This window comes from Hyalella azteca, unplaced genomic scaffold (genome assembly GCF_000764305.2).
Source record: "Hyalella azteca isolate HAZT.00-mixed unplaced genomic scaffold, Hazt_2.0.2 contig4670, whole genome shotgun sequence".
Lineage (NCBI taxonomy): Eukaryota > Metazoa > Arthropoda > Malacostraca > Amphipoda > Hyalellidae > Hyalella > Hyalella azteca.
The window spans coordinates 75780-102850 of NW_025934881.1; the positions used below are offsets into that span (position 1 = coordinate 75780).

At 38.6% G+C, this 27071-nt stretch overlaps 3 protein-coding genes across 5 annotated transcripts in view; 1 reads left to right on the forward strand and 2 right to left on the reverse strand.

Annotated features, from left to right (window-relative positions):
• The first annotated feature begins 520 nt into the window (after window positions 1-520).
• On the forward strand, window positions 521-4274 carry LOC108677110 (cytochrome b-c1 complex subunit 7). The gene is made up of 4 exons (XM_018165263.2): window positions 521-644; window positions 1451-1510; window positions 3018-3184; window positions 4020-4274. Exons 1-4 carry the CDS (start codon window positions 608-610, stop codon window positions 4104-4106), a joined length of 351 nt encoding a protein of 116 aa, XP_018020752.1. The 5' UTR covers window positions 521-607; the 3' UTR covers window positions 4107-4274.
• A 114-nt stretch (window positions 4275-4388) lies between these two features.
• On the reverse strand, window positions 4389-10890 carry LOC108677109 (lipoyltransferase 1, mitochondrial-like). Of its 2 annotated transcripts, XM_047880118.1 has the most exons (6): window positions 10857-10890; window positions 8233-9037; window positions 7770-7881; window positions 7191-7298; window positions 6726-6933; window positions 4389-6006 (listed from the first exon to the last, which is right to left on the reverse strand). In XM_047880118.1, exons 2-6 carry the CDS (start codon window positions 8658-8660, stop codon window positions 5660-5662), a joined length of 1203 nt encoding a protein of 400 aa, XP_047736074.1. In that variant the 5' UTR covers window positions 8661-9037; window positions 10857-10890; the 3' UTR covers window positions 4389-5659. The 2 variants fall into 2 exon arrangements, with proteins under 2 accessions (XP_047736074.1, XP_018020751.1); XM_018165262.2 differs by lacking the exon at window positions 10857-10890 and having other exon boundaries at window positions 8233-9080.
• An 8906-nt stretch (window positions 10891-19796) lies between these two features.
• The window catches only part of LOC108677095, a 39093-nt gene continuing 31818 nt past the window's right edge, over window positions 19797-27071 (reverse strand). For both annotated transcript variants that reach the window (XM_047880122.1, XM_018165244.2), the window contains exon 3: window positions 19797-25836. In XM_047880122.1, the coding sequence (XP_047736078.1) occupies window positions 22817-25836 (3020 nt within the window). In that variant the 3' untranslated portion in view covers window positions 19797-22816. The remainder of the gene's footprint in view (window positions 25837-27071) is intronic.

Genomic DNA, 27071 nt, shown 5'->3' on the forward strand with positions numbered 1-27071 from the left:
GTGTTAATATTAACTAATAACTCACGAATTAAGGCTCCTTTTCATATACAATTTAAATTTTTGTGTTCCGAAAAATATTTTTATGCCAGAAATTCAATAGAAAGTTTGTCCTAGGATACTCGTGCATAACAAATTCGTGCATAACAAATGCAGATGATTAAAAATACAATTAATTCGACAGTGCTTGGTTATCTAAATCGCAAACTGATTTCCTTGCGTACTGTATTTCGATGATTACTGTAAACTCGTATAAGATACAAATTTTCTTGCAATTTTCATGAAAATTTTTCACCAGCAGTTCCAGAAGTTATGGCATGTATGTCAGGTGCTTATTAGTATGTTTTACTGGTATTGACTAATAATACATGTACTTCATGCATTATAAAATTCTTAACCTTTTCGCTGTTATTTTCTAACAATTCTAAAACTATTCATTCATTTATGCACGTTATGCACTCAAATTTTGTTATCCGATATAATTATCTAGTAGTTTTATCGCACGGGTACAAATTCATTCTGGCAACAACTCTTCGGAGACGTGAAGTAAACATCGAGGGAATTGGTGTAAAACCGTTCCAGCTGAGTTGCTGATAATAAAAACTGAAGAATGGCGGTCGCTGCGAAGGCATCTGTTATGACTCTAAGTAAGAATTATTAAAGAAGTTTTCATAACATTTTGCAGAATAATTCAATCTTTCTGTAGCATTCGAGTGAAAAATTATGGTTTTGTTATTCGTGCCTGCTGTCAAATGTCAATAGAAAATACATATTTGATTTATCAATTGTCATCACTGCTGAAAGCAGATGGCCTGTTGATACCGCTACTGAACTGAGTGCTACCGTCAAATTGTTAATGGCGCTGTTGAGTGTTGACGCATAAGTAGCCACCCTGACCCTGTTTAAAGTTTAAACTACTGCACTTGAATAAGTTAGAGTGTTGAACATGATAACAAACCAGAAATTTTTTAGAATCAGTTCAATTTTAATAGAATTAGGTACCAGTATATTTAGAAATCTCATGTTTTATTTGCAAAATAGATTACTTGTTTTGATAGATTTTATTAGACCTGTTAGCTATATAAGTGCATGCCTGCCAAGTATATATACCTAGTAGTCTAGTACTGCAAGTAATGCTGACTACTAGAAGGTTGAACATGAAGCAAGTTCACAATAAAGTAATATGTTGCACTAATAGTAATAGGAGGAGGAGCATTGATTGTGCCTTAGTTATGTTCTGTTGCATCAGACATCATGATAATCTTTTTGTGAAATATAATAATACTCTAGAAATGCACTGCCATGGTAAATTACTAAATTCCTTTAGGGCCTAGAAAAGAATGATGTTCTCTTGACATGGTATTGAATTAATAAAGCCACTATAACTAGTAGTAGTAGCTAGAGGATGTATTACAGTATTAATTAATTATTTGAGATATTTTCCTTCACCCAGGCCCAGTGCGGGAGCAATTGAGGCGATGGGCATTTAAGCTGTCAGGATATAACAGATACGGTGAGTTCTAACAGGAGAATATTTTTCTATATTGAAGTAGTGGTGCTTGTAGTAGTCCATTGCTGTCTTGGGAGTAGGAAAAAANTAGATGTCAAAATGAATTTGCATGCTGGTATGTCAAAAATAATTTATAATTTGTTATGTATTTCTGTGCCCACTTCTATTTCTGGCTTCATATCTCTACTGTCTTGAATTGACAATCAAAGTTCTGAAAAATGTAAACATAATGTTATTTCATTTTTATTGGTAGGTTCATGTTTTAAAACTGTTCTGTATTTGTCCTTAACACATTGATGCTCGACAACGTCTATAGATGTCATGCCAGTTTGGTCCAAATGCACACCCCCATCATGCTTTATTTATAGTCCGAAAAAATAGTCTGCAACCGAGTCATCACTCAACCCTGAACTGTCAGAGTCACTTGAAGAACCTTCTGCTAATAAGGCTGCTATTTGGTCATTAGTAAGTGAAGCTTTACGTTTACTCATGGTATAGGCCAAATAACAATTGCGTGATTTCTCAAAAATATTCTGTGAAAAAAAAATATGAAATTATATATATTAGAAAGTATGCTATATCCATAAAAAGAAATTGGTGGTATCTAATTGCATAAATAATACTTTAGAAGTAACACAACGGTTAAAAGTCACACACCTGATCATTCACACGGCTGTTGCAAGACTGTAACAGGCTGACATCCAATGCCGTATATATATATGTCTTGGAAAGATTATGTAATATGGAAACAGTGGAGGTCCAAAATACTCATATACCTGCTTAAAATTGGTGCAAATGGTGCATCTTTCCCGCAACCCAATGTAAAAACACTCTGCATTGACGTCTCCTTGCGTTCAGGGGTTATTGTGCCGGGTATAGTTATGATGTCTGTGCTAATTGGACCAAACTGGAAAAACTGAGGCGAGCATCAAAGTGTTAAGGTCAATATTGTTTGAAATGTATCAGTTTTTTGTAATGACTATTGTTTGTGAATGTATTGGCAGAAATCTTATTTAGCTAAACACACAGTGCTTGCAGTGAAGTATATATATATTTACTGACATAGCATGGAATGTCAAACCAGTTGCTATACTGTAAAACAGGGTGTCTTGGACCAATGATGGGCTGACTTGACCAATGACGGGGTGACTTGACCAATGACAGGGTGACTTGGCCAATGACGGGGTGACTTGGCCAATGATGGGGTGACTTGGCCAATGACGGGGTGACTTGGCCAATGACGGGGTGACTTGGCCAATGATGGGGTGACTTGGCCAATGACGGGGTGACTTGGCCAATGACGGGGTGACTTGACCAATGATGGGGTGAATTGACCAATGACAAGGTGACTTGACCAATGACGGGGTGACTTGGCCAATGACGGGGTGACTTGACCAATGATAGGGCTGTCTCTTATACACATCTAGATGTGTATAAGAGACAGCTNCTAGTAACCTAAAGCTGTCTCACAGGTCTGTACCTGCCACTAGTGACCTATAGCTGCCCACAGGTCTGTACCTGCACGACCTGTACCAAGAGACGCCTGACGTGTCCGAGGCCATCCGGCGGCTGCCCGCAGAGAAGCAAGATGAGCGGCTGTGGAGGCTGCAGCGCGCCATACAACTCGACCTCACCAAGCGGGTCTTGCCCAAGGAGGAGTGGCACACGTATGAGGAGGTGAGGAGGGGCAGGATGGTGCTCAGTAGTTCGTCTTACTAATGAAATATTTGATGTAATCTAATTTTTATTCCAAGCTTGAAACCCAAAATTTACCCAAGTATCGAGATGTGAGTCGCATTTGATTTAGGTATCGTATTTCTATGGTAAATTCAATAATAGGTCTGAGGAAGATTTGGTTATGATCAGGTATTCATATTTGTTGAACCTATATTAGGTAATTAACTTTGTGTTTTATTTGCGCTAGCTAATAAAACTTTGTTTTTTTTTAATGCTAGCAAAGCATTATTGAGCTGAAACCCATTCACGTTATGCACTATTTGAGTGAATCAAATATATAAAGTAAAACATGTTCACATTGTTCTCGCTCGTCGCTTAATCTAGAGTATTCAGTACATCATGTAGCCTACTGAATGCATTGACCTGAATGGCTGATGACAGGAATAAATTAGTTTTTATTGCATCACAATAAATTTGGTTAGATTACATAACAAGAAAAAGAACGAAATGCAGCAAATTTCACTTCTATTATACCTAGATCTTTTTTTAGTTTCTTTTTAAAGAAACACTATTAAACTAGGTTGGAGTGGCTATTGACGTTTATTTTTTGTGATTAAATTATGCCATAAGAAAGGCCAGATGGACTACATATTTTGCCTCACGCCAAATAACCAGTCGATCCAACGATAGAAATGATGGCAAATGAAAGAAAAAGTCCGCCTTGGCTTCAAATAATTGCTTGTATGGGAGCACGAGATGCCGCTTCCTTTTGATCCAATTCGTGACTAATAGCTCAATTTCATGTATATTTATCCATATCAATCGTTTGTTACAGGAAATAAGCAAGGGTCGCTACCTTACCGAACTGCTGAAGCAGGTCGAGTTTGAGAGGAAGGAGAAAGAAGAATGGGAAAGCAAGTAAAACTCCCGAGAAAGTTATAAAATTGTTCTATTCTAGCTGTTTTCATGGTTGCGTTACGGAGTAATTGGAATATCCCTGCTGTCTCATTCTTTGTCAATTGAATAACTTGCTTCTATTGACGCAGCGTCACAGGTGATATGTAAATATTACATTTAATATAATTCTCAATGATGTTTCATTTCTGCCTGTACGACGTCACAAACTAGACAGTAAGTGAAGGATCTAGTAACCTCGCAAGGTTATCCATTTTCACAGGTTGTTCAAGGAGATTGAAAATAAATGTTCTCCAAAAAATGTAATAACGATTAATGGCACGCACTTATAAATCAAGGCACCCTCTTGGGCCTTATATTACACTTAGCATATCAGTAGACTATTGAAAACTTCAAAAATAAAAAAGTAACGTGTATTGGCACTTCAATTGCATAACTCTTAATCAACATAGGGTTTTTTCAGAATAACTCACTTGACGCTCATGAGCTCCGATCTGCTCAATTTTTTCTGAACGCCATCCATGTATTAACCACTACTAATGAAAGATACGGAGGGGGGCGTGTCTAAGTTTAATACTTGGCCGTGTTACAAATTTCCTTAGTTAACGCGGGATAATGAAAGGTGAAGGATGAAACGTTGTATCCCAGCTTGGACTGGCAGCAATAAGGAAATAGCCTGCCCTGGATGGGAAAAATTGTCAGTATCCAAATAGAATGGAAACATGCGAACAGAATAAAAAGAATAATTACGAATGAAGTGTAGACGAAAGAGATAACAGACAGCTTAGAGTTTAAACCCAAAAAACACCTGCTCCAGCATTGATAAAATACCACACGAAACCAAAAACCCCGCACAAGTTGCCTGAGTGAATCATGAGCAAGGGGGCGAATAAATATCATTCAAAATGGTGAGGCAAAACTCACGTAAACCATCCCTTGCCATTGAATAAATGAAGCAAAACGTAGATTAATGTGCATTATAGAATTAGATTATAATTAATTGTAACTGGTTGCAACAGCTGATCCTTAACCGTAGCATAAACTAATAACCTCACAAATTGAATTGTAAAGTATATAATTATTTTTTATTCAGAGCACCATTCTGGAAGACAACAAATTATCAAGCCTTAAAACAAACAACAAATTATGCAAATTTAAAACTAATTAGACTCAAGTAAGATCCTCTTGACACGAAGCAGTTTACAAGTGTTACTCAAGTGATCACTCGACCAATGACCATGGATAAGTAGGGAGAGGGAGTAATTTGAGTTTTGCAAAAGACAACGCGTTCAGAACTGTTGGATATACAACAATTCAGAGCTGCAGGGGTTGCGCCGCATCTGAGCTCCAGAGCCTGCGTTTCGTCGAGCTGCAGAGGCTGCGTCGCTTCAGAAATTGTGTCGAGTCAGAGCTGCAGATGTTGCGTTGCATTGCATCAGCTGCCGATGTTGCGCCGCGTCAGCTGCAAAGGTTGCGCTGCATCAGATCGAGCTGCATGGGTCGCAAAGCGTCTGAGCTGCAGAGGTTGCGCTGCATCAGAGCTGCATGGGTCGCAAAGCATCAGAGCTGCAGAGGTTGCCCCGCGTTGTCAGGGGCACGCCATGTATGCACGAGGTTGGTGAGCACAGATGACAGCTCGCTGCAGTACGGAGTGTCTCTCACCAGGTTCAGCAGATCATGTTCGTAAAAATTCTTCAGCTCCTTCTGAACATCTTCATGAATATCCTGGAGGCCTTCCACAACAATTTCTTCAATAACGCCGCGCTGGCACTTCACCGTCACAAGCACCCGTGACCTGCATGAAGTCAAATATTCTGGCACTGGAAGCTCCAGGGTTTTGCTGAAGCGTGGATTTTTACCATACAACCAATCCCAAGATAGCAGCTCGGCTCGCAGATCGCCCAGACCTGCAAAAACATTATAATTAAAAATAATAGAAGCAATTTTTTACAATTCAATGAGAAAAAAAATTAAACTAAATATCAGTCGATTCTCTCTTCCAGTAAATCGTAAACTATAATGCCACCAAGACTGATAGAAACAATGATAACGTATTGTTCTCATCCTCACACCAGGTATGCCATATGGAAGCAGTATAACAAGTTTGGACTTGCACGGAGACCTGGATTAAGCAAAACAGTACCGGCCATTAGATGACACCCACAAAGAAACAAAATGGTGCAAATAAACTTGAAACTAGTTGATAACCTTACTACTCAAGCTGTTAGGAGGATCTAAGCATTAAATAGATAATAGGTTAGCAGGTGCATTAAACATTCTTAGAACCTGCAACCTTCCTGTAGCTGGCATCTATTGGTGTAACAATATTCGGCTCCTAACCTAAATTCTACACAACAGAGAATGGAAAGCTTGTTGCAAATGAAAAAAGCTTATGTGGCTGCAAGTTACATTCAAACAGACAAAAGTGGTTTAATAGAAACTGGTAAACATTTTATTAATGTTTACAGTAAATTAACCCTCCTATTTCAATGAATTTTAATGGGCATAATTTCCCATTTTTGACTGATTCAAGAATTAAAACCATTGCTTAAACGTAATTAATTTTGCAACCAATACATCAGAAATAGCACAGCATATATATAATTTCAACCAGTCCCCTCTGGACCTGGGAACCAGTCATCCTGGGGATTGACGAGCGTGACGCCACTGGAAGCTCGTCGTGAGTATTCCTCCTCCCCAGGTAGGGGGGCGTCCAGGAAGCCCCAAGCAAGGCTGTCCATCATTTTTTCCACCGTCAACACGCCTTTCTGCCCACCATCACTGAGGTTGCCTACAGCACATGGCACGCTCGAAGTCGCTGTAGTTTTAATATCCTGTGATGAAAAATTTAATGAAACTGACAAAGTTTTCATATTCAATTGCAAGATTTATTGCTTTACTTACTGGTTAAATGGTCTCCTTTCCTATGAATATGTATGGAAGTTAAAGCACCCTTGAACTGAACATAGTTATCACAATTTTACTACCTGCAGGTGAAGGAAGCTATGGAGAGGATACATTTTGTCTTCTAGTACAATACCTAAAAGCTTTATAATTTTCATGGTAGTAAAGTAGTAAAGTGTCTTCTTACCTTGTCACCCTTGAGAGCAAGGCTGAGCTGCAGTCGGTCAGTGTCCACCAGCAGAGTGCAGTGGTGATATGAAGTGCACCTGCCAAGCTTGGCAGCTGACCCTGACACCTGCACATATTCATCCAACAAATTTGCACTTAATGCAGTAAATTCAAACAAATCCATTTGCAAATGCAATAGAAAAATTTATAATAATGGATGCTGTTCTTGGCAATGATCAACAACAAGGGAACAAAAGTCCTCTAAATTTTTGTAACCAAGTAACATTTGGAATCCAATGCACTAGAAGCTTGTACTAATACTAAATATTAGCTTCTGGCATGTGGTAATACTTGCATTTTACACTACATAACATTGAACAAAAAAAAATGAATACTACCTACAAATAAAATCTATTTAGGAGCATTGGTTGCTACAAATAAATATACTCTTCTCATGATGTTGATTTGGAGAAGGAAATTATAAAAAAAGCAGTCACTTTGGAATTGGTTGTGTATCATAGTGCAACCCTTCTAACTGTTCCCACTCAATAAACTCACTGCAAAAGATCTTTCTTAACTTCACTTTCAATTCACTGACCTTAAATTTCTCAGCCAACATGATGTCATCCCTCGAGTTGACAGTCACTGGCAAGCCAAACTGCGTTTGCAAGATTCTACAAATCAGGTCCAAATTGTAGCGCCGGTTGTAGCTGTGAAAGCAAAAATATTGATGATGAGTTTCTACAAGATTGATCAACAAAATGTTGCATCAAGGTGCATCTAGGAAGAAGCAAAACAGCTGATTAGCTTAAAAATGTTCAAGCAGTAATGTCCAAATAACCATTAAAAACCTGTTAGTAATTTTTAGCAACTTTCAACAAAGTAAAAGTAATAGCAAATTGTACAGCTGATTTTATAATATGAAAATCTTTTGCTCTATAAAAAGTAATAAATGCTCATGAACCTAACAAATGGGTAGGTTTGTGTCAAATTCATATCTATGATATAATATTTAAATGCTATGATGAAGGTCCAAGGACAATAACATACAGATTTATTACCTCTTGCGATCTGTAAAAAATGAGCAGTTGAGGTTGCCAATATCATGATAGACAGTGCCCCCACCACTGTGCCGTCGCACAACAGGAACTTTGGCACTCTCCAGGTAATGCAAGTTAGCTTCCATGAAGGCATTTTGATGTCGGCCAATCACAACACAGGGTGAGTTGCGGTACAGCAGCAGCAATCTTTTATTATCAAATTTCCAGTGATTGTATAGCCAAGCCTCAAGTGCCAGGTTTGAGAAAACATCCGTTGATTGGGAAATGAAGACAACTTTATTAGTGACTCTACTTTCAATATTATTGCTGTTGTTACTACAACTTGTAGTGATAGAGAGTGCATGACTGAGAACTCGTGAATTAGTTCTCAAGTTCTTCAGAGCTGGAAGATTAGGAAACAAGATAGAACTGGCTTTGACAAGAGCCATTATAGTAGAAGTTAGAGATATATTTAATGCAATTTTCAGTCGTTATATTCTTGATAATGCAAATAAATGTATCCTAATAACCAGAACAGAACTTGACTATAGCCTTAAATAGAAATAAAACTCTTCACAACTTCAAGTCAAACCTATCAATTTCATAAAGATTTAGAAAAACAAAAGTTACAACCAAATGCTATGGCAAGATGGTCATGAGTTTCTTGTGTCATGTGGAGCCACTTGGTAGTCTGGTGCAAAGTGGCGCTTAATCCTGGAGTGTGGAACTTTGCTGATGGGGGTAGGCTTAGCAGGGGACACATCGAAGAATTAAACTTCATACAAAATGGATACAAAAGGACTGCAGCGTTTAAGGAAATTTATATCTGAAAATCAATGATACAGTTTTGTTAAAAAAATGGACTATTAAATAATCATAATTAAAATAAAATAATTATAACATTCAATTCAGGTTATTTAACATCATATCCATCATGTCCATTTTTAGATCTGTACTCTGTAGCAGATTAAAATTAAATTTGCTTTTATACACAATTATTTTTGAAAAGTCTCTGACATATATAGTAGTACTGTAGTAGCGTATGTTATATCTCAGGCAGAAACAGACAGATTGTGAAGTGAATGTGTATTGGTAGATGGGGCTAGATTCCATCATGTAACCCAACAGAGTCTGACTGTCAGTGACAGGCTTCATCTTCAAGTTCAAGAATTACTTACAAGTTACATACATCATACATGATAATGAATAATGATACAGATTACAGAAGAGAATGTAGCATGGCCATCATTCAGTAAGAAACTGCCTGCTGATGCCTGATGGCATTTCATGAAAATACATTAATGTGAGATGTTTCAAGTTTTGAAAGACGTCAATAACATATCTACCGGGTTCTACCCTGAGTCTTGAGTGTAGCCTAGTTGCCTGTACTGTACTCTCAATTTCAATGCTGCTAACATTGCATGATTGCACCACTCACCAGCACTTAAGTCAACAGCATTTATTGGAAACAATCTACTATAATAAAAATAATGAACCATAACTTGCCAGCAAGATCAAAAGAGCATTGAAGTGATAGAACCTCAGAAATTGTAGAGTAATAAGGTTGTAAACAACAATCAGCATTTTAAGTTGCAAGACTCTTGCTTGATGAATCATTTCCCATCTAATTGCTAACAGAAGTGTATGAGTATTATTGATCAAGTAAGACCAAGAACGAAGAACTTAAGAAGCAACAAGGTGGTGGCTGGCGACTATATAATGCCTTCTTAATGCGGGCACGGGTGCACGGCTGACAGCTCTATGGCTTTTATTTTTAATTTACAGGGTGGAAGACCAGGAAGGGTGCTGTGCTCATAGTGGCAAAGCAGAGAGTTTTTTAGACTCTCACTCAAGTTCAATTTTGAATCCTCCAAGTAGACCAGTAAAGTATCATGGATACCAGCATTATCATACATAAGAAATTGGTTCAAATATTGAGTAAATGAGGATGTTAAAAATGAACTAATTCTAAAAAATCTCTGGTTTGCCACTATGGCTGTGCTGCTCTCCTCTAGTCTAGCTTAGCATGCTAACCCATGAAGTGCATGGACCACACTCACCACAGTCCACAGAATTAAATAAGAACCCAGAATAAAGTGTGAAGTTGGGCAAAGCTTGCCTCCAGGCTCCAGCTCGACCAGCTGAATGAGCCTAATAGTAGGCTGATTCTGGCATTAGTGGCATGCAACCCAATTAACCGAGTCTGACTGTCACTGAACAGTCAGTTCAGTGAACACTGACCTGAGTGACTCACCTGACAGCGTGACAGGCATCATTTTCAAGTTCAAGAATTAGCTACTTAGCTACAAGTTAGTACATAGCTAGGCCTACATGATAATGATACAGAAAAGAGTAATGTGTTTTAATAGCAAACAGTTACCAAAACACACAAACTTAAAAAAATTGGATAGCAATGCAAGAACGTTGACAACCAAGTAAAAAATGCAAATGCCCTTGAAAATTTAAATTGTTGTTGTTGGCTTCAAGTTCAGTTCAAGTGGCTTGAACTTGAAGGTCAGCCCAGGAAGGAGCCGCACAATGACCACTTATGTCTAATAATGTCTTATTAGTTATTACACCAGGACTCTCACTCTGCACAATTTACTTTGAAAGTGCCAGGCGATTTTTCTGTGGCTTTGTGTTACCTTGAAATTGGATACAGCCTCGCACCTGCAGGGCGTTATAAACTGGTAGGTATCTAGATGATTTATAAACTTGCCAGTTACCAAGCTGCCACTAGCCGGTTTCGCGCCGCGAAACCGGTTTTATTCTGCTGTTTAATTCGTCCTAAACTTCTTTGGTACGCCTCTCTATAGCTGAGGCAATTACCTTTTTTTTAATTCCATGAAGACGAGGAAAATAACGTGCGCTATTATCATGCTAATAGGTAAATTATGGTTAATTTGTATTCACTAGCATGATCAATCGTAAAATGCCTAGCAAAAGGCAATAAGTTCAGCAGCTATCTCAATCAATCGTCAGTGGGTGGATAGACAGTGCGATTTATACACCTTCCCGAGCGTAACGCTGCCGGGCATCTTCACGGCTTATGACACAAAGCGCCCACCACAACAGCGCCGTTCAGTCACAGGCCGCAGCGCATTATACAGGCCTGAGCACAACTGGCCGGAGCGCAACAGGCCCTACCGCAACAGCTAGGTACTCCTAACGTAATTTAACCTAACCTGCGCCGCCTGTTGCGGTAGGGCCTGTTGCGCTCCGGCGCTGTGAAGCAGTGGCTGTGTTGTGCACAGCGGATTAAGTGTTAGCCGGATTTACCCACAGCTCATTGATCTGAGGCTATGTGTAGATATTGCTGCTGATGGTTGGCGATAGGCCCAGGGCCTGTTTACGAGTCAATTTTGTTACCCACGGCTCACGGCTGCGCTCCCTCGTCAGTTATGGAAAGATCGGGTTCCAAAGGCCGGATCCCTTGTGAATCAACTCACAAAAAATTTCAAGCATCGGGAACAGGCCAATGGGCCTATTTCTTTAGTGGCGACACTTCTATTCTATTCTATACGTAAATTTGAGTATATAAGTTTATTTACTGCGATGTCTCCCTCCACACTAAATTTCTATGATTAGGCGATTAGGAATATAAAGTCATCGCTCTTTGAAGTAGTGATAAATACAGTTCAGATTCTGCCTAATTTAAAATATTTCGCGATAGTTAGAATTATGTTTTGGATGAATAATTGCACGGGAAGCCCGTATGAAATATTAATGTTTGACTTCAATCCGCATCTTTGGTTAGGCCGTAAATTATTCTAATTTCATTAGTTACAAATTGTGATAACTTGGGATTTTTTACGTTAAAAGTTTGGGATTTTTTACGTTAAAACTTGTCTAATTACTTAGACAAAACGCGCAATCATTGTACGATAATTATATATGTAGTCGATAAATAAATCCTCAGTAATAAATTCTCGAAAACGAAAAATACATGTGTGACTTGTATTTGTAGATCACGCTTATTTTTTATTGGAACCTTTCAATGAAAAGTGTTATGTCCAAGTATTGCACGGCCAGTTTTATCATTCTTCAATCGCAATGAACAATAATATAATTAATCAAGACTTTCACACCTTATTTACATCCGCAGTTACAAACTATCGTGCAGAATCGAAAATGATTGCCAGTGTAACGGAAAACGTGTGAAGATTACTTCAACATTGGCTGATGGAGTCTGTAGTTGGATCCAGGTAGGAAGGTTATTTTGGAAATATAAGTAAAACAAACAACCTTTGACCGCGCACACGTGCGGGATTATAGCTCTCCTGAAGTTTACCGCTAGAAATTATAAAATGACTAACTCTACAAGTTTTGGTGTACAATACAGTGAAGAATACGTCGCAAAAAGTACAGTTGCAAGGTGATCTTGACAGGCTGGTTGACTGGGCTGATAACTGGCAGCTGCGTTTTAACGCTGACAAATGTAAAGTTATCCACCTTGGCAAGAATAATGAACAGCAAGATTACAGTATGAGAAGACGCGGTTGCAACGACAGAGTGATGATGTCGAAGTCGACAACGGAAAAGGATTTAGGAGTTAATAGCGACAATGAGTTGAAATTTTCTAAGCATATTGAAGGTCAAGTTAATAAAGCCAATAAATAAACGACTTGGACTGATCAGACGCTCTTTCGAGTTCCTAGATGCCGAAACGATGAAGCAGTTGTTTGTTGCTGTCGTGCGCCCGAATCTAAAGTTTGGAAACGTTGTTTGGTCAACGAGATTTGAAAAGGACAAAAATTCAATAGAGAATGTTCAAAGACGTGCAACATGGATAATTCCAGGCTTGAAGGGCAAGTCATACGAAGAAGGATTAAAGATTACGAAGCTTCCAAGCCTCAGTTATCGACGTCTGCGTAGGGACCGCATTGAAGTATACAAGTATACTCATGGTTCATACAAGGTTCCCGAAGGATTACTAGAATTTGAAGCAAGAACCAACCCCAGGGGCCACGGCTATAAACTAAATAAACTGCGCTGCAACTTCTCCACGCGACATTTCTTCTCGCTTCGAATCCCGACATGTGGAATAGCCTCCCTGATTACATCGGTGGCGCTCCTACTCCTAGTATGAACGCGTTCTAGAACATAATAGATACAGTTTTGGAAAAACATATTTTCAGACTTGAAATGCCTAGCACCATATCGAACCCGGTAGAAGTCTATATAGTAGCCATTTCAAACCATCGTCAGTCCTGAAAAGATCCGGTCAAATAACATGATTCTAGATCTTCTGTGCACAAGGCAAAAAAGTAAAGGAATTGGCGACAGGCCACATCAGACCTACACTTCAGCGCCGATTGCACTATGTTATGTTATGTTATAATTGGACATAACGAAAAAGAAAGGATTAAGATATCCTCACCGATTTCATTCACATGGGCACGAATTGTTCTCGAGATAGGTAGGTTAGCAGTAAAGAGTAATTCAAATCTCTATTTTAGGATATTAAATTACTTGGGCAGCATGAATTTCAGGAATTTTTTCCGAGACTATGTTCGACAGAATTATCCTTTCCTCATGAAAGTTTGCTGGCGAAGTATTGTGCTCTTATTGTATTATATTCGCTTACTCGTCATTGGTACAAACTATTTTTTAACGCAGTAGAATCCACCGCGTTAAGCGGTTCCCATTAACAACACTCGCTGCCGGGCAAGTAAAAGTGATTTATCATACAATCTGGTAGCACGACTTCGTATTGAATTAAATTGATCTGAAATGTTCAAGAGTTTTAGGCCGTCTAACCAACAGATCGGTCAGAAGTTCTCTCTTTCCGTCTACCGTGAGGTCGTTCATTTGCTGACTGGAAATCGCCCATCTTCCAAGATGAACTTCGGTGAACGATGTACGAAAAAATATAACTCAGTACTCACTGCAGTGAGTGACGAGAGCGCATTTTCTCAAAATCGACGGAAACGTGAAGTCACGGACAGACGGACGGACATGGCGAGCACAATAGCGCCTTTTTAGCGCATTCTCTCATTTATGAAAAAACTGCACTATTGTGCTCGCCATGTCCGTCTGTCTGTCTGTCCGTCCGTGACCTCAAGTTTTCGTCGAGGAGAAAATGCGCTCTCTGTCACTCACTGCAGTGAGTACTGAGTTATATTTTTTCCATAAATGAGAAAATGCGCTAAAAAACTGGCTTCACGGTCGGCCTTGGAGTTAACGGTCGTCGTTGGTGCTTAATCTGCAAAAAACAGCACCGACATGGTAATTTTATGATTGTTTGTTATTAGCATTGAGGACTTGGCCGCCAAGGCCAGGTATTAGTGATTGAGACGTACGATCTGGCAAACCGATCTGTCGACGTCGATAAATGGCGACAGCTATGCTAAGGCTTTACACTAGGCATGCTTCCATTTCTAGTCTAGATGATAGAGCTTCTTGGCGGGTTACATTTCTGGGAAGTTACGACGAGGATTTTTCCAGCAAAGTCGGTTTGGAAAAAGATTCATATATTGTATAATGGTAGTGGGATATCAACTGAGTAGACGGCAGTCGCAATGATATAAACCACATATAAGGCCATGCACCTAAAACTATCTTTCTTTCACATTGTAGGCAGACTGTGAAGCCATCCCAAGACATCAATATGCATTCAAAGCATTATTAAGACATATTCTTGACTTTTTTTTCGCGAGTTTAAATGATGGTTGCTTCTGCTTTTTGATTAAATAATGACGCGTAGAATAGATTGTTCGTCCGGACGATTAGANAAACGCTGAAAACGCTATTATTATTATTTTCTAATGACAGCTTCTGTCGCAAAAAAGATTCCCCTTTTCTCCTTGTAGGAAGGGGGCGATTTTTAAATAATTCGATTAGCACATGATAAACAGCACAGCAGTATGATAACTGCGGTAATTCCACATACAAGTTTTCTTAGCATCATTCTGGAAATAAAAGCTCAATTGATTCATAATATTTATTTTTCGAGTAAGGAAATACACTTTTGTACATCATGGAATGAAAAATCGTTTGACGGAAGTCTACCATCCGAAGAGATGCTACATCAATCACGTTCAAGACTCATAAAATACGCTCACAAATTCAACCAATGAAATAGGAATACTCGTTCACCCATGACAGCGTGGTTGCTCAAGCCGTAAATTTTCATTTATACCTCGCGAGATTAAGCCAATTATATTTACATTCAATTATATTTCAATTATGTTATATTCATGTCGTATGCGCCTGTGGTACGACATCTTGATGAAGTGTGTGACATTGATGCTTAGTTTGAAGTTCCAGTCGACTCATTTTAAATAGCGAGCTTATAGTATTTTTAACAGTCGCTGTCCTCGGAGGGATGACTACCATTCTAGTTTCTAAACTAAAAACATCGAAAAATTACGTTAGATAGAATTTCATCTTTGGTCGATAGGAGCGGAAACTCTGAAATGAAATGACTAGCTATTGTCCTAAACTTTGAAAATCTCACCTTTCCACGATTATTCAAATACAATGCTTTAAATTTTACGATTGTCATTTCATACCGTCAACTACGATTTACTATTCAAGGAGATAGCAAAACGATCACTGCCATCGTCAAAACGAAATTCCGTGCCCTGCTGACGACGAATTTTTTTCTTCTACTATACATAAATAACTTTCATAATTCTATTTTTTTGTGCATAACACGCAGAAGACTGTCCAACATACCGAACAACACATTCAAGAGATCATCATACGATGCGCTGCACATAAAAATGTTCACAATGTTGAACAAGATATACAAGATATCATCATACGATGCACCACACAAAACTCTGTTCACAATGCTGAACAAGATATACAAGCGACCATTAATATTAATCAAATTTCAGCAGCAGGTGCTCAGTATGTATACAAGGGCATTCAACAAGGAGTTCGAATGGTATTCCATTAACTTGAAGAACTTTAATAATCCACTTTTCATAACACTAACATTTCGAGGAAGATATACAAAACACTCAATTAGATGGAAGGCAGCGAACGAGACGAAGGGTTTAACAATCTTAGGAGAAAAGGTATCGTGTTTCTTTGAAAATAGAAGGCAAAAAAGTTTATTCTGATCCCTGTGTGTAAAAAGACGAAGCTGGTGGAACTACGCAACTCCTCAAGTGCGTTCATAAGACCACGCAAAAGAAAGAGACTCGGAAGAAATTACCCAAAATTTCGAACAGAATGGAATTATGTTCAGTCTTCAGTTTAGAGAGTTCAACATCGTAAAATATATTTACTGACATGAGTAAGAATTCAGTCTGCGTTGCATCTCTACTGTGCGTGAAGTGATAATTAAAACTGGATACGTTTTGGTCGTGACAAAAACTCAACTTTTATTAATAAATTTCACATGGCATCTCTCAATTTTTCAAATTAGAGTTTTGGTTGGATTCCAAAATTCAAATAATATTTTATTCTAGTAGTATGACGTTCGAATAAACATTAATCAACCTGACGTCATGCTTATCAACATGGCATAATATAAGAAATATACATAATGTATATATTATGATATAATATATATATGTATACATATTCAAAACGACATACAACCAAAGAAATTTTTACTTGGAAATTGTATCTCTCTATTTTCAAATGCAACCTAAAATTAAATTTACAAAAATGTGTCCCGTGAGTATTCTCAACTTCAAATAAGAAACGTTCACAATTTTTTAGTCTCCATAAAACATCTTTATAATGCATGAGTTCTCATTGGAAGCAATGTAATCTGTCAGTATTTTTCTAATCTTTATCGCAAAAAGTGCTAAATCCAATGTATTTTTGCGATAAATTCCTTCCTGTTTTCAACATCTTAATTAACTAACGAAAACGTGGTCATAAAGTATCGAAACCCTTGTCATAGCGTATCCAGACCCCTTGCCATGTTGCAATCTTAGTCAAAAATTATTAAAATTTTGCAGAATTGAACTCTTGTTTTGAAGTATCGAAGTCTTAGCCGTGTCAAACCCCTTGAGTGTCCAGTGAAGTCTAGCGAAGGAACAAAAAGTTATTATAGAAAAAATCTGAATTTGACATCTGAAAAATGAAAAATCTACATTTTTAATTTTTGCATTGATTTTCAAACATAGATGCATTTAATAAAACTTACAAAATATTCAACCTTTACACAGGGAATACGGAGCATTTTATTGTATTAACAACTTTCATGACTGAGAAACTTTTGATAAAATGTTTTCTGATGAACTTTCTACCAAAAATGAAGGCAATGTCGTTGCACGTCTCAATTGCACTTCCATGAGAACTGTAAAGGCGGCTACTCTAACACGAACACTTTTAACACTTTATCTCGTACAAGGTTTAATAAGAATTAATAGCACTCATATATTAATTTGATCATATATTATAGGCTATAACTCAAGGATTTCTGCGTATGAAGGTCATATAAGATGCCTTATCCTCCAGCCAGTGGGTGTGAATAACGACAATCTAATTATAGATCTACGAATAATACTGTTTTGGTTTGTACTAATTACCAATAACATTCATTCACCTTAGCTCTTTGCATACACACGCTCAATTGAATATAACTCTTCATAAAGGAATATTTAGATAATTACCAAAAACAAACGAAGGTGGTTAACGTCATCAAGATAAACATGAAAAACTGGTTTATATATACTGCCAATGTACGTTGCTTTATTTTCACAGTTTTAGAATGATCTTATACATAGAAATGCAAATTTCTTAACTCTCTGCAATTCGTCGGTTACTAATAATAAAGTTTCGGTCTGATTTAGATCAAATAACAACGCTAAATCAAGCAAAGCTTCTTTCTCATTCATGCTAACAAATAATGAATTAATGCTGAATTAAGAGGCGTTAGTTATCTAGCAAACAAGGCTAGAGGCAGAACTAACTCACTAATATATGACAGCCTTAACCAACACTCATTTAACTGCCTGCAGATAATTTATATAGTTCTTGCCACTATACATGAAATAGAACTTAAATCCACTTCTAATCATAGACTAAAACAAAACATAAGCGGATTTAATCTAAAGAATAAGCGTGGCTTAGGTTTGATGATGTTCGTCTCTGATAAACAGAAGCACTTTGATACAGCGGCTGGTGTTCGGGAAAGTGGCTTAAAAATCGTCGCTTAATATTAATAAAATTCCGAGAATAATATTTTTATGCAGACGGATTTAAGGAATGATCGACGAGCTTCAAATTGCCAAGTTATACACATGTTCTAAGATGTATAAAATTATGCGCTATTGAGAGCGACGCTGGACCACCTAGGGCTATTTATCACCGCTCATTTATCGGGAAAACAATAACTCGTGTCAGTCCACTGTCAATTTATTAACATTTCCTTTCTAATATATATCGAGGATAGTAAACAAATAAAATCAAAATATAATTGTAATAACGTCATAAATTTCAATGATCGAAGCGATTCATGATTTGAACTTGGATCAGATTTCACGCGGCGTTGCTTTACGCATTCAATTTCACATTCAAAATGTGAATTTTGAATGTGAATTTTGAAAAGTGAATTCAAAAGAATTCACTTTTCACGCGCCCAACGACCGTCAAAAGGGCTTTTGTCCCAGATAAGTAAAAATTTTATCAAAAAGTGTTAATAAATCAATGTTGACCGCTTTCGGATCACGAGAAATTAAAACTTGACAAGAATTTTTTCAGTACAAAATTAAGTCGTGATTTGAAAACAAAACAATAAATGGACTTCCAATAGTAGTCAATAAACGGACATTGTGGGGCCTTCGCGAGCATATATCACTCAGATAATACAGTGAGTCAATTTTATACGATACCACAGGTGTCTCAAATTTGAGGGCAGTATGATTGATTTCTCCTGTGATGACTCAGTGTGACTCATCCCATCACAGTGATGTATACATCACAGTGATGTATACATCACAGTGATGTATACATGTGTAAATACACTAGTATGATGTATACACTAGTAAATTCCATCACAGTGATGTGATGTATTCAAGTCTGAATTAATTATTCACATGAATGGTACACCACAAGTACTGCAGTGCGCGCCAAAATATAATGACATGAACCTAACTTCATACTCAGCTACACAAACTATAGATATATTCGATAGAACTACTCTGAAAAACTACGTAAATGATCTCTACCACGGTAATATTGTCCACCAGTTACTCTATAAAGGATGGCTGATGTCTAATACAAGATAACACTTCCTATATTATACATCTATTATGTAGATAAAATAATAAACTCTGAACAAACAGTAATTATTCAACAAAAATGTCAACACGGACCTTGCTCAACGGTAACCCTTTTATTCAATGGTGATGAGGACATTATTGTTCTGGTCTTCTTGCTCGGTTAGTCTTTACACTGCCAAGCAATTTATTGCAAACGATACAGTTAAATGGACATAGTTAATCCACCAAAATTCTGGCAAATAATTCCCGACGGAAAACTTTGCGAGCTACTCGAGGTCGCAAAATTGCTCAAAATTTGCGTGTTAAAAATATTTCAATTGAAATTAAAAATACAGTCAATCTACCTAAAAACGGCATTATTTTCTCTAAATTTCGAGCTAAAATAATGTGCGTTTTAGCTAAATTTTTGTGTTAAAAATATTAGAAATATTGCAGACGGACATTTTTGCGAGCGACTCGAGGTGGCACAACAAACAAAGACCCGTACAATCGAACGTACACGTAGCGGCCAATTTCTCGCCTGTGATTGGCGATTTTAGCTTGATTGACCGTCAGTGATTGGCTGACTGAGTTAAGAACTCGTAACTATTTCTGGTAGTGCAGCCCCAGACTTTGTTCAGCAGGGCAGGAGCTGGAATGGGTAAGTGGCTACCTCATTTAGGACACACTTTAGAAAAAAAAGACGAGTACAGAACGAAGATCCCCTAGAAATTGCGCTTTTTACTTCTTGACTCCAATCAATTATAAGAATTTTACATAACAGACCAGAATGAAAGCTCATCACTTCGGGGAAGTCGCAAATGATACGTTATGTCATGAGTATTTTACAAGTCTCCATATTATGTGTCCCACATTCATTTATGGCTGTGAATTAACAAGTTGCAGTTAGACAAGTTAGATACACATTCTCTTTGTATCAAATCCATCGGCAGTACACATGATTTAAAGCCAAATGTACTCGCAACACTAACACTTCTCTTAGGAAAAGAGACATGAAATCCCAAAGAAGTATGTCAGCTTCCCGTTTAGAACAAAGACATGCCCTTTAGTTTAAGCAAAAATATCGATGTTGTTGCAAATATCAATGAATTCGAAAACAGAATATAGTGTTCACTCCAACACACCCATACCCGTACTTAAACAGTAACTCATTGCCAGTAGATTTGTAGTTTGAAATTATATATTTGGTCATTCACTTGTCGAGATGATGTGCCAACAGACGGATATAATCAGTATAGAAGTTTATAATCACAATGGTATCATACAGTTGAATAATAATGAGTATAGATGATCACTCACACAAGGTGGTGGATAAATGGCTGCATTTTGATTCAACACCAAGCTAATAATTCGAATCTCTTTTGATTATCATGTTATTGGTAACGCTAAGTTAAAGAAGTATTAACCAAATACAAAGTTCAAGGATTAAAATCAAAATATGCAAGTCATGCCACGAGCTAAACTCCTGTCGAATGTCTGAACGGTGAAATAATATCTTATACATTCATATTATCTTATATTACATAGTAATATTTCAGCGATGAAACAAAATAAAACTAACAGCGTCTGCTTGTACAAGGCTGAAATTCAATCAAAGTTTTAATATCTTGCCAAATAAAATATTCATCTTCAGGACACTGACTTAATCAATATGGTAACGCATCAGAGTAATGTAATTAATATTAAAATATTAAGTATAAAAATTTAATTGCAAAAGAACCACATACACAGCACAGTATTCTCAACAAAGGCGGAAGACTGCCAATAAAATAATGCCAGTGATAAATCATTTTCGTCGAGGCCTTCTTTTTTAAACCCACAAAAGTTACATAGCCCATTTTTAAGTTTAAGTGGAGTTAGAACCTAGAATAAAATAAATTAACGTATTTTTATTCTTTCAGACGCTGAGCAATAAAGAAGTTATAATGAACCACATGTGCTTTTCCCTATCCGCATTCATCTTTGTGTGATGAGTAATATACTACTTCCGTATATAGGGCCTTTGGAAATGACTAGATGTAACGCTGATTACTAGGTGACTTTGACATCACGCGAGTATCACCGTTTTTACAACGTAAAGCTCATAATAAGGTTCAGGAAACAGTTCCAGATGCAACAGAAAAGTGATTTAAACACAACTGAGATCACTCCATCAGTAGGTTCAAAGAATTCAATATTCTATCTTGCTGAACATCAGCTGATTCCAAAACGTGACATCACTTGGTTGATTCACTGACATCATGTGCTTATACATATATACCATCCGGTATACAATATCCATTTAATTCGATTCCGAGTAAATGTCTTTGGTTTCGAGATACGCACGCTAGTTCATCCATATACCACCCAAGCCGACTAATTTACTGGCCTTCTATATAGGTATTTCTTGCCTGAGTTTTCACTAAGCCGGGCAGTACATGTACATTGTTCAAGTCTTCGGAGATCAACGAATAGAAATGCATGGAACCAGTCCATTTTGAAGCGGAGACGCTAGCTCCATACTCTAGACCAACAAATCAACATGGGTGCGCTACCTCTCAGTTCAAGCATTGAAAAATTCTCAAAAGATCAGGCAATATCCTCATGAATTATCGTAACTTTCTCCGAAATTTTGATTATATCCTCAGGTAAAATGCAATCAAGTTCACTGGATTTCATAATTTGATTGAAATTATGTAAAGAGAAAAAGGAAACACTAGTAAACAGACTGTTGCGAAACGGTCGATGGAAAACCTTTCCCCTGGAGGGCTCGCATTCAGAAGCATTATTTGGTTCAAAAGTGAAATACGGTAAGATTATCAGCCTCTAAAAGCAATTTTGTTTCATACTTGGATGATTCCCTAATTCAATGCTTGAACGTGAAGTAATAGCGCGTATACTACAAGCGGGCAACGTTCGTCTCGAGCTGCTAGTTGACTTCAGTACATTCCGACTAGATCATATATAGAGGCAAGGATATGAGTGAGGATTGAGCTCAGTGAACTATACGTCTCACGAACTAGCATCCTACTTTATTTAACGCCTTCAAACAATGAGAAAAAGAAGCATTACAAGTCAAAAATATGTGAAATTTGTTCGACTCCACCTACTTTTACTCAAATGTATATCGCAATAAATGTTGTTAAAATGGAAAGTTTAAAACGTAAATACACATTTCGATATTTGCAAACACAATCTAACAAATAATTTTAAGCTCATAGGCAGATAAAAAAATTAGATGCTATTGAGTCGTTCAAACAAATTGTACAAAATATGAAGAGATAGAAAATAGCAAACTGAAACGGTTCTTCGACTTTTAAGATAACGAATGCTGCAAAAAAAAAATCAATGGCCAGAGAAAAGATCGGAAAGAAGGTCTACACAGAGATTGTCGTTGTCGCCGTAGTGTTTTGCAGCTCCAGCGATGCCAAGTCTCAGGAGCTGAGGTCCACAGGAAGCACCGACTGCCGGACCATCAAGCCGTGGTCTCGTGTTGGTGAACCTGGACCTGAATATCGAGGTGTTGAAATGTGGCCTGAATATCTAGGTGGAGATAACTGACCAGAATATCTAGGAGGAGATACCTGGCCCGAGTACCTAGGGGGAGAAACGTGACCAGAACTCCTAGAGGGAGATACATGGCCAGAATATCTAGGGGGAGATACCTGGCCCGAACACCTAGGAGGAGAAAGCTGACCAGTGTACAGCGCATCATAAGAACTGCGTGGTGATGATGACGCTCCTTCAGGTACTCCTCTTTCATCGCGCAATATGTCCACCTTTGAAAGTACGTCGGAAAACTGCTTCGGCATTGACGCGGTCTCAATAGGAGTTGTGTAGCTGAGATGGCTTGGCACCGACGATGACCCACGGGAATTGGTGTTCCATTGGTTTGAGTAACAACGGTTGGTTGCAGCCGACGCCGATCTCTGCTGTAGTTTAGGGTAACACGCCATCAAAGAAATGCCCCCGGTGCCCACTGGTGATGATTGACTCGGCGACAGTATTTCATGAGGACTATGCGGATGCTTGCCTTGCGTTGCAGAAACGATACGGTGAGGTAGCGAATTTTCAGGATATTGTAATGGTGAGTTAACAGAGGGTGGATTCCCGGGGAACGACCCTCGAATGTTCAGAGGTTGATGAGTTCTGTTCTCGGTCATTTGGTCTTCCATATACTGAGTACCAGAGTATTGTCCGAGGCTAGAATGCGGTCTGCCAGGCAAATCAGTTGGTCTAGTTGCCGGATCTGATTGTCCGTCTCTGAGCATTTGATCATGCAGAGACATGGGTCTTCTGGCCGCACATGAAGGATGGTGGTTTCGTGATGTGGCCGCTTGCAGCGATTGCGTCGAACCAAATTGGCCCGAAGAGACCGTCCGGTGCAACTCGTGCCTATTTTGCAAAGGTATATTTCGATCATTTATTTGGTGCATCGGATCATGGGCCAAGGGGCAACTCATAGGATTTCTATGGTCGCCAGAAACGAAAAAAGTTTCTCCGGGTTTATAGTGTCTTTCTAAAGTCGAATCACGCGATCGATCGACTTCTGCATTAAGGGGCATGTGAACACAAACTCCAGTAGGCATCGTTATGTTCGCGTCAGTGTTGTATGAATAGTCGAAATGGCCACGGGCATCTTCTGGGCAGTCCCTATGGTCACTATGATGATTAACATTGGAATACGGCATATCTTCGCGCAGGGAAGGTAATTGGTTTGAACGCTGCAACTCTCTGCCTTGCCACGTTCCGTACGAACTTCCTGCACTGTGCTGAGTGCCTTTGATAGGAAGTGTGGACGTTTGTAGCTGAAGGGAGTCCAGATGCTCAAATCTCGGCTTAATACCTTTAACTGCCGGTCGGCTGCTGAAACCGTGGTCCTGGTCATCAGAGTCTTGGTATCTGAGCCGAAGCCTCTGGAGCCGCGCCGCGTCTTGTCGCACAAACTCAGCCAACTCATCTGAAGGCGCAGAAGAAAAGTGCTCACCGTTAACCTCAGTGCTACCATAACCACTTTCCGTGGTACTCGTGCCATCCACATCGCTTCTCCCAGATAGTCGCGGTGACGACTGGGAAGACGAAGGCACCGAAGACGAACGATCGTCATGTAGAACTTCGTCTATGTCGTTCAATGTGTATTTGCTTACTTTCCCTAAAATTTTATTGACATAGAGCTCTTTTCTGCGAGGTGGCATTAGAGTGCCTTCTCTAGTATACCTGACGCCCCCGCTATATAGAAGTTTGTCATTTTCATCGTCACTCGTTAACTCATTAAAAGAAACAACAGGGGAGGCTGTAAATGTTGGCGTGTCTAACCCGAAGTCAGCTCCACCACAGCCAGACTGCCCGACCTCCGATTCATAATGTCTCTCCCGCGCAACATCACTTGTCGTCTTAGCGTCACTTCTCATTGACGTGCTTTTGTTGAATATTTCAGCAAGTTGGCGGTATTGCATGGCACCACCGACAACCTGCTGCTGGTTTCTGATGGTGGTATCATCATCTTCCCGCGACATCGTCGAACTCGCAAGACGTTCATCCATCGTATCATCTTCTGCACTTGCTGAATACGAACGATCATCCGAGTTACCATTCGTTAAATCTTCTGTAGCTGTAAGCCACTTCAATTTTTCAAGGACAGAGCTGCCCTGTTTTTCGTTTTTGTCGTTCTTATTAGTATCTTTCTTGCGAGCATCGGAGAACTTGATTAACGATCTTCTCAGGGCATTCTGTTCAATTGCACGACGCAATTCGCTATTACTTCTCATCACACCACCAGCTCCATGAGCGACGTCGGAGTTTTCTAACCTTCGAATTCTTGATTCTGCGGTTGCTGGATCTACTGGGGGATGATCTTCTAATACTTCCGTATCATCGTTTTCATCCACATTCCTGCGGCCTTCACCTGCAGCTATCCGACGGCGAATTTCTTCATAACGCTTCACTGACTCGGCTATGTGATCGTCTTCCAACTCACACACATCAAAACCCTGAAGTTTCGACGCTTCGACTGAGTCCTGGTGATAATGCAGGGGGTGATCATGTGCCGAAGAACCCAAGTCAAGCTGCCATGGATCCTTCCCTAAAAGCATACTAAGTTCCTGTAGTCGGGGGGATGTGTTTACGAAAGCTCCGCTCTCATCACCATGACTGTTTTCAAAAGTCGTGCATTCATCCCTACCGGAGAACCTCACAGACCTTCTTTGCGAATCATCTTTCAGTACAACATTTCTCTTATTAAACTCGGTACGCTTCCAGAACTTCCCGTTTTTCAAGATGCCTGTCCTTGTTCCTTGTTTATCAACATCGTCGTCCTGGTGCAGGTCTTGGACACGAATGGAGTCTGGAGTGGGTCGCGTATTGGTCCGCTGAGATGACACGACGTCGGGGAGGTTGGACCGGGGACATGTCGGAGCGTGCACTTCTGACCACAGCTGTACTGCCACGTTTTCCTCTGAAATATAATAAAGGCGATTAGTGCTCAGTTACGTATATTTTAGTTACCATTGCGTTTTGATTTGTAATATCTTAGTCATTACGTATCATTGAATTTGATTGAAAATATTAAATGTCGTCTAAGGGGATTCTCAAAGTTTAATTGATTCTTCATCAATTAAACTGTTAAGCTGTTTACCGGTTTAAGCTGTTAAGTTGTTATGCTTTAAATATAATTATGACCTTCAAAGGATGAATTACCCACGTTAAACCGTCCAATCAATAGCAGCAAATTCTTAAGAATGAAAAAAGGGGTTAACAACACCTCTCAACTTTTAAGGCTTAATCAATTCCATTTTCGCGAAGTTCAAACCAAGGAACAAAATGACCAATGCCGCAACATTTCTGCAAGATGTTTAAGCCCAGAATCTATGTGTTTATAGCTCGCCAATCTAGATCAAGCAGTTCGATATTATATATATGTTAAGCAGGGACTGATACACTATCTTGAGCGTATTATCGCTAGCACACCACCTGCCACGTTATACGCGAATAATTTAGAGGCTATGGGTGATTTTTATTTATGTATGTTTTCTTGCAGCAAATGCTTACTGTCTAACACAAGATAATCAGACAACGATTTGCAACAGAGGCCACATGCGACTAATTCCATGGCCCTGCTGCCCGCAGGGAAATTCAAACGGAAAACTTAGTAAAAATTCTAATTATTAGCGCATTAGGTCAATCGAAAGAATGCTAATAATAACAATTAGCGTCTAATATGTACCTAGTATTGTTGGTACGTCCGGGTAATTCAATTCTCTAAGCGGCAGAGAGTGTACTTTAAACGTTAGTGGTGTGCGGTCACATAAAGTTTCGGAAACCATAAAACAAAAATAAATTCAGCTCCTGTTCACATATGAATAGCAGTAAATTACATACATTTTTAAGAATCATTCATGTAATGAAAATAATTATTCTTACGATAAATAATTGACGAGCTAATTTGATGCAACACGTGTTTACATCTGGAATCCGGATTTGAAATTAACTTCGTATGGGTGCATAATATAAATCATAATTCCGGAAGAGATATTAGTTAGACGAAAATTAGTATTAATTTCGCCACCTTGCTGTATAAATTAATTTTGCAACCTTGCAATCTCGATGCACAATTTCGCTCCGTTTGCCTATCATACACATTTCAGCGTAAAAATACAATAATTTCACCTATCAAGCAACATATATTTTAAG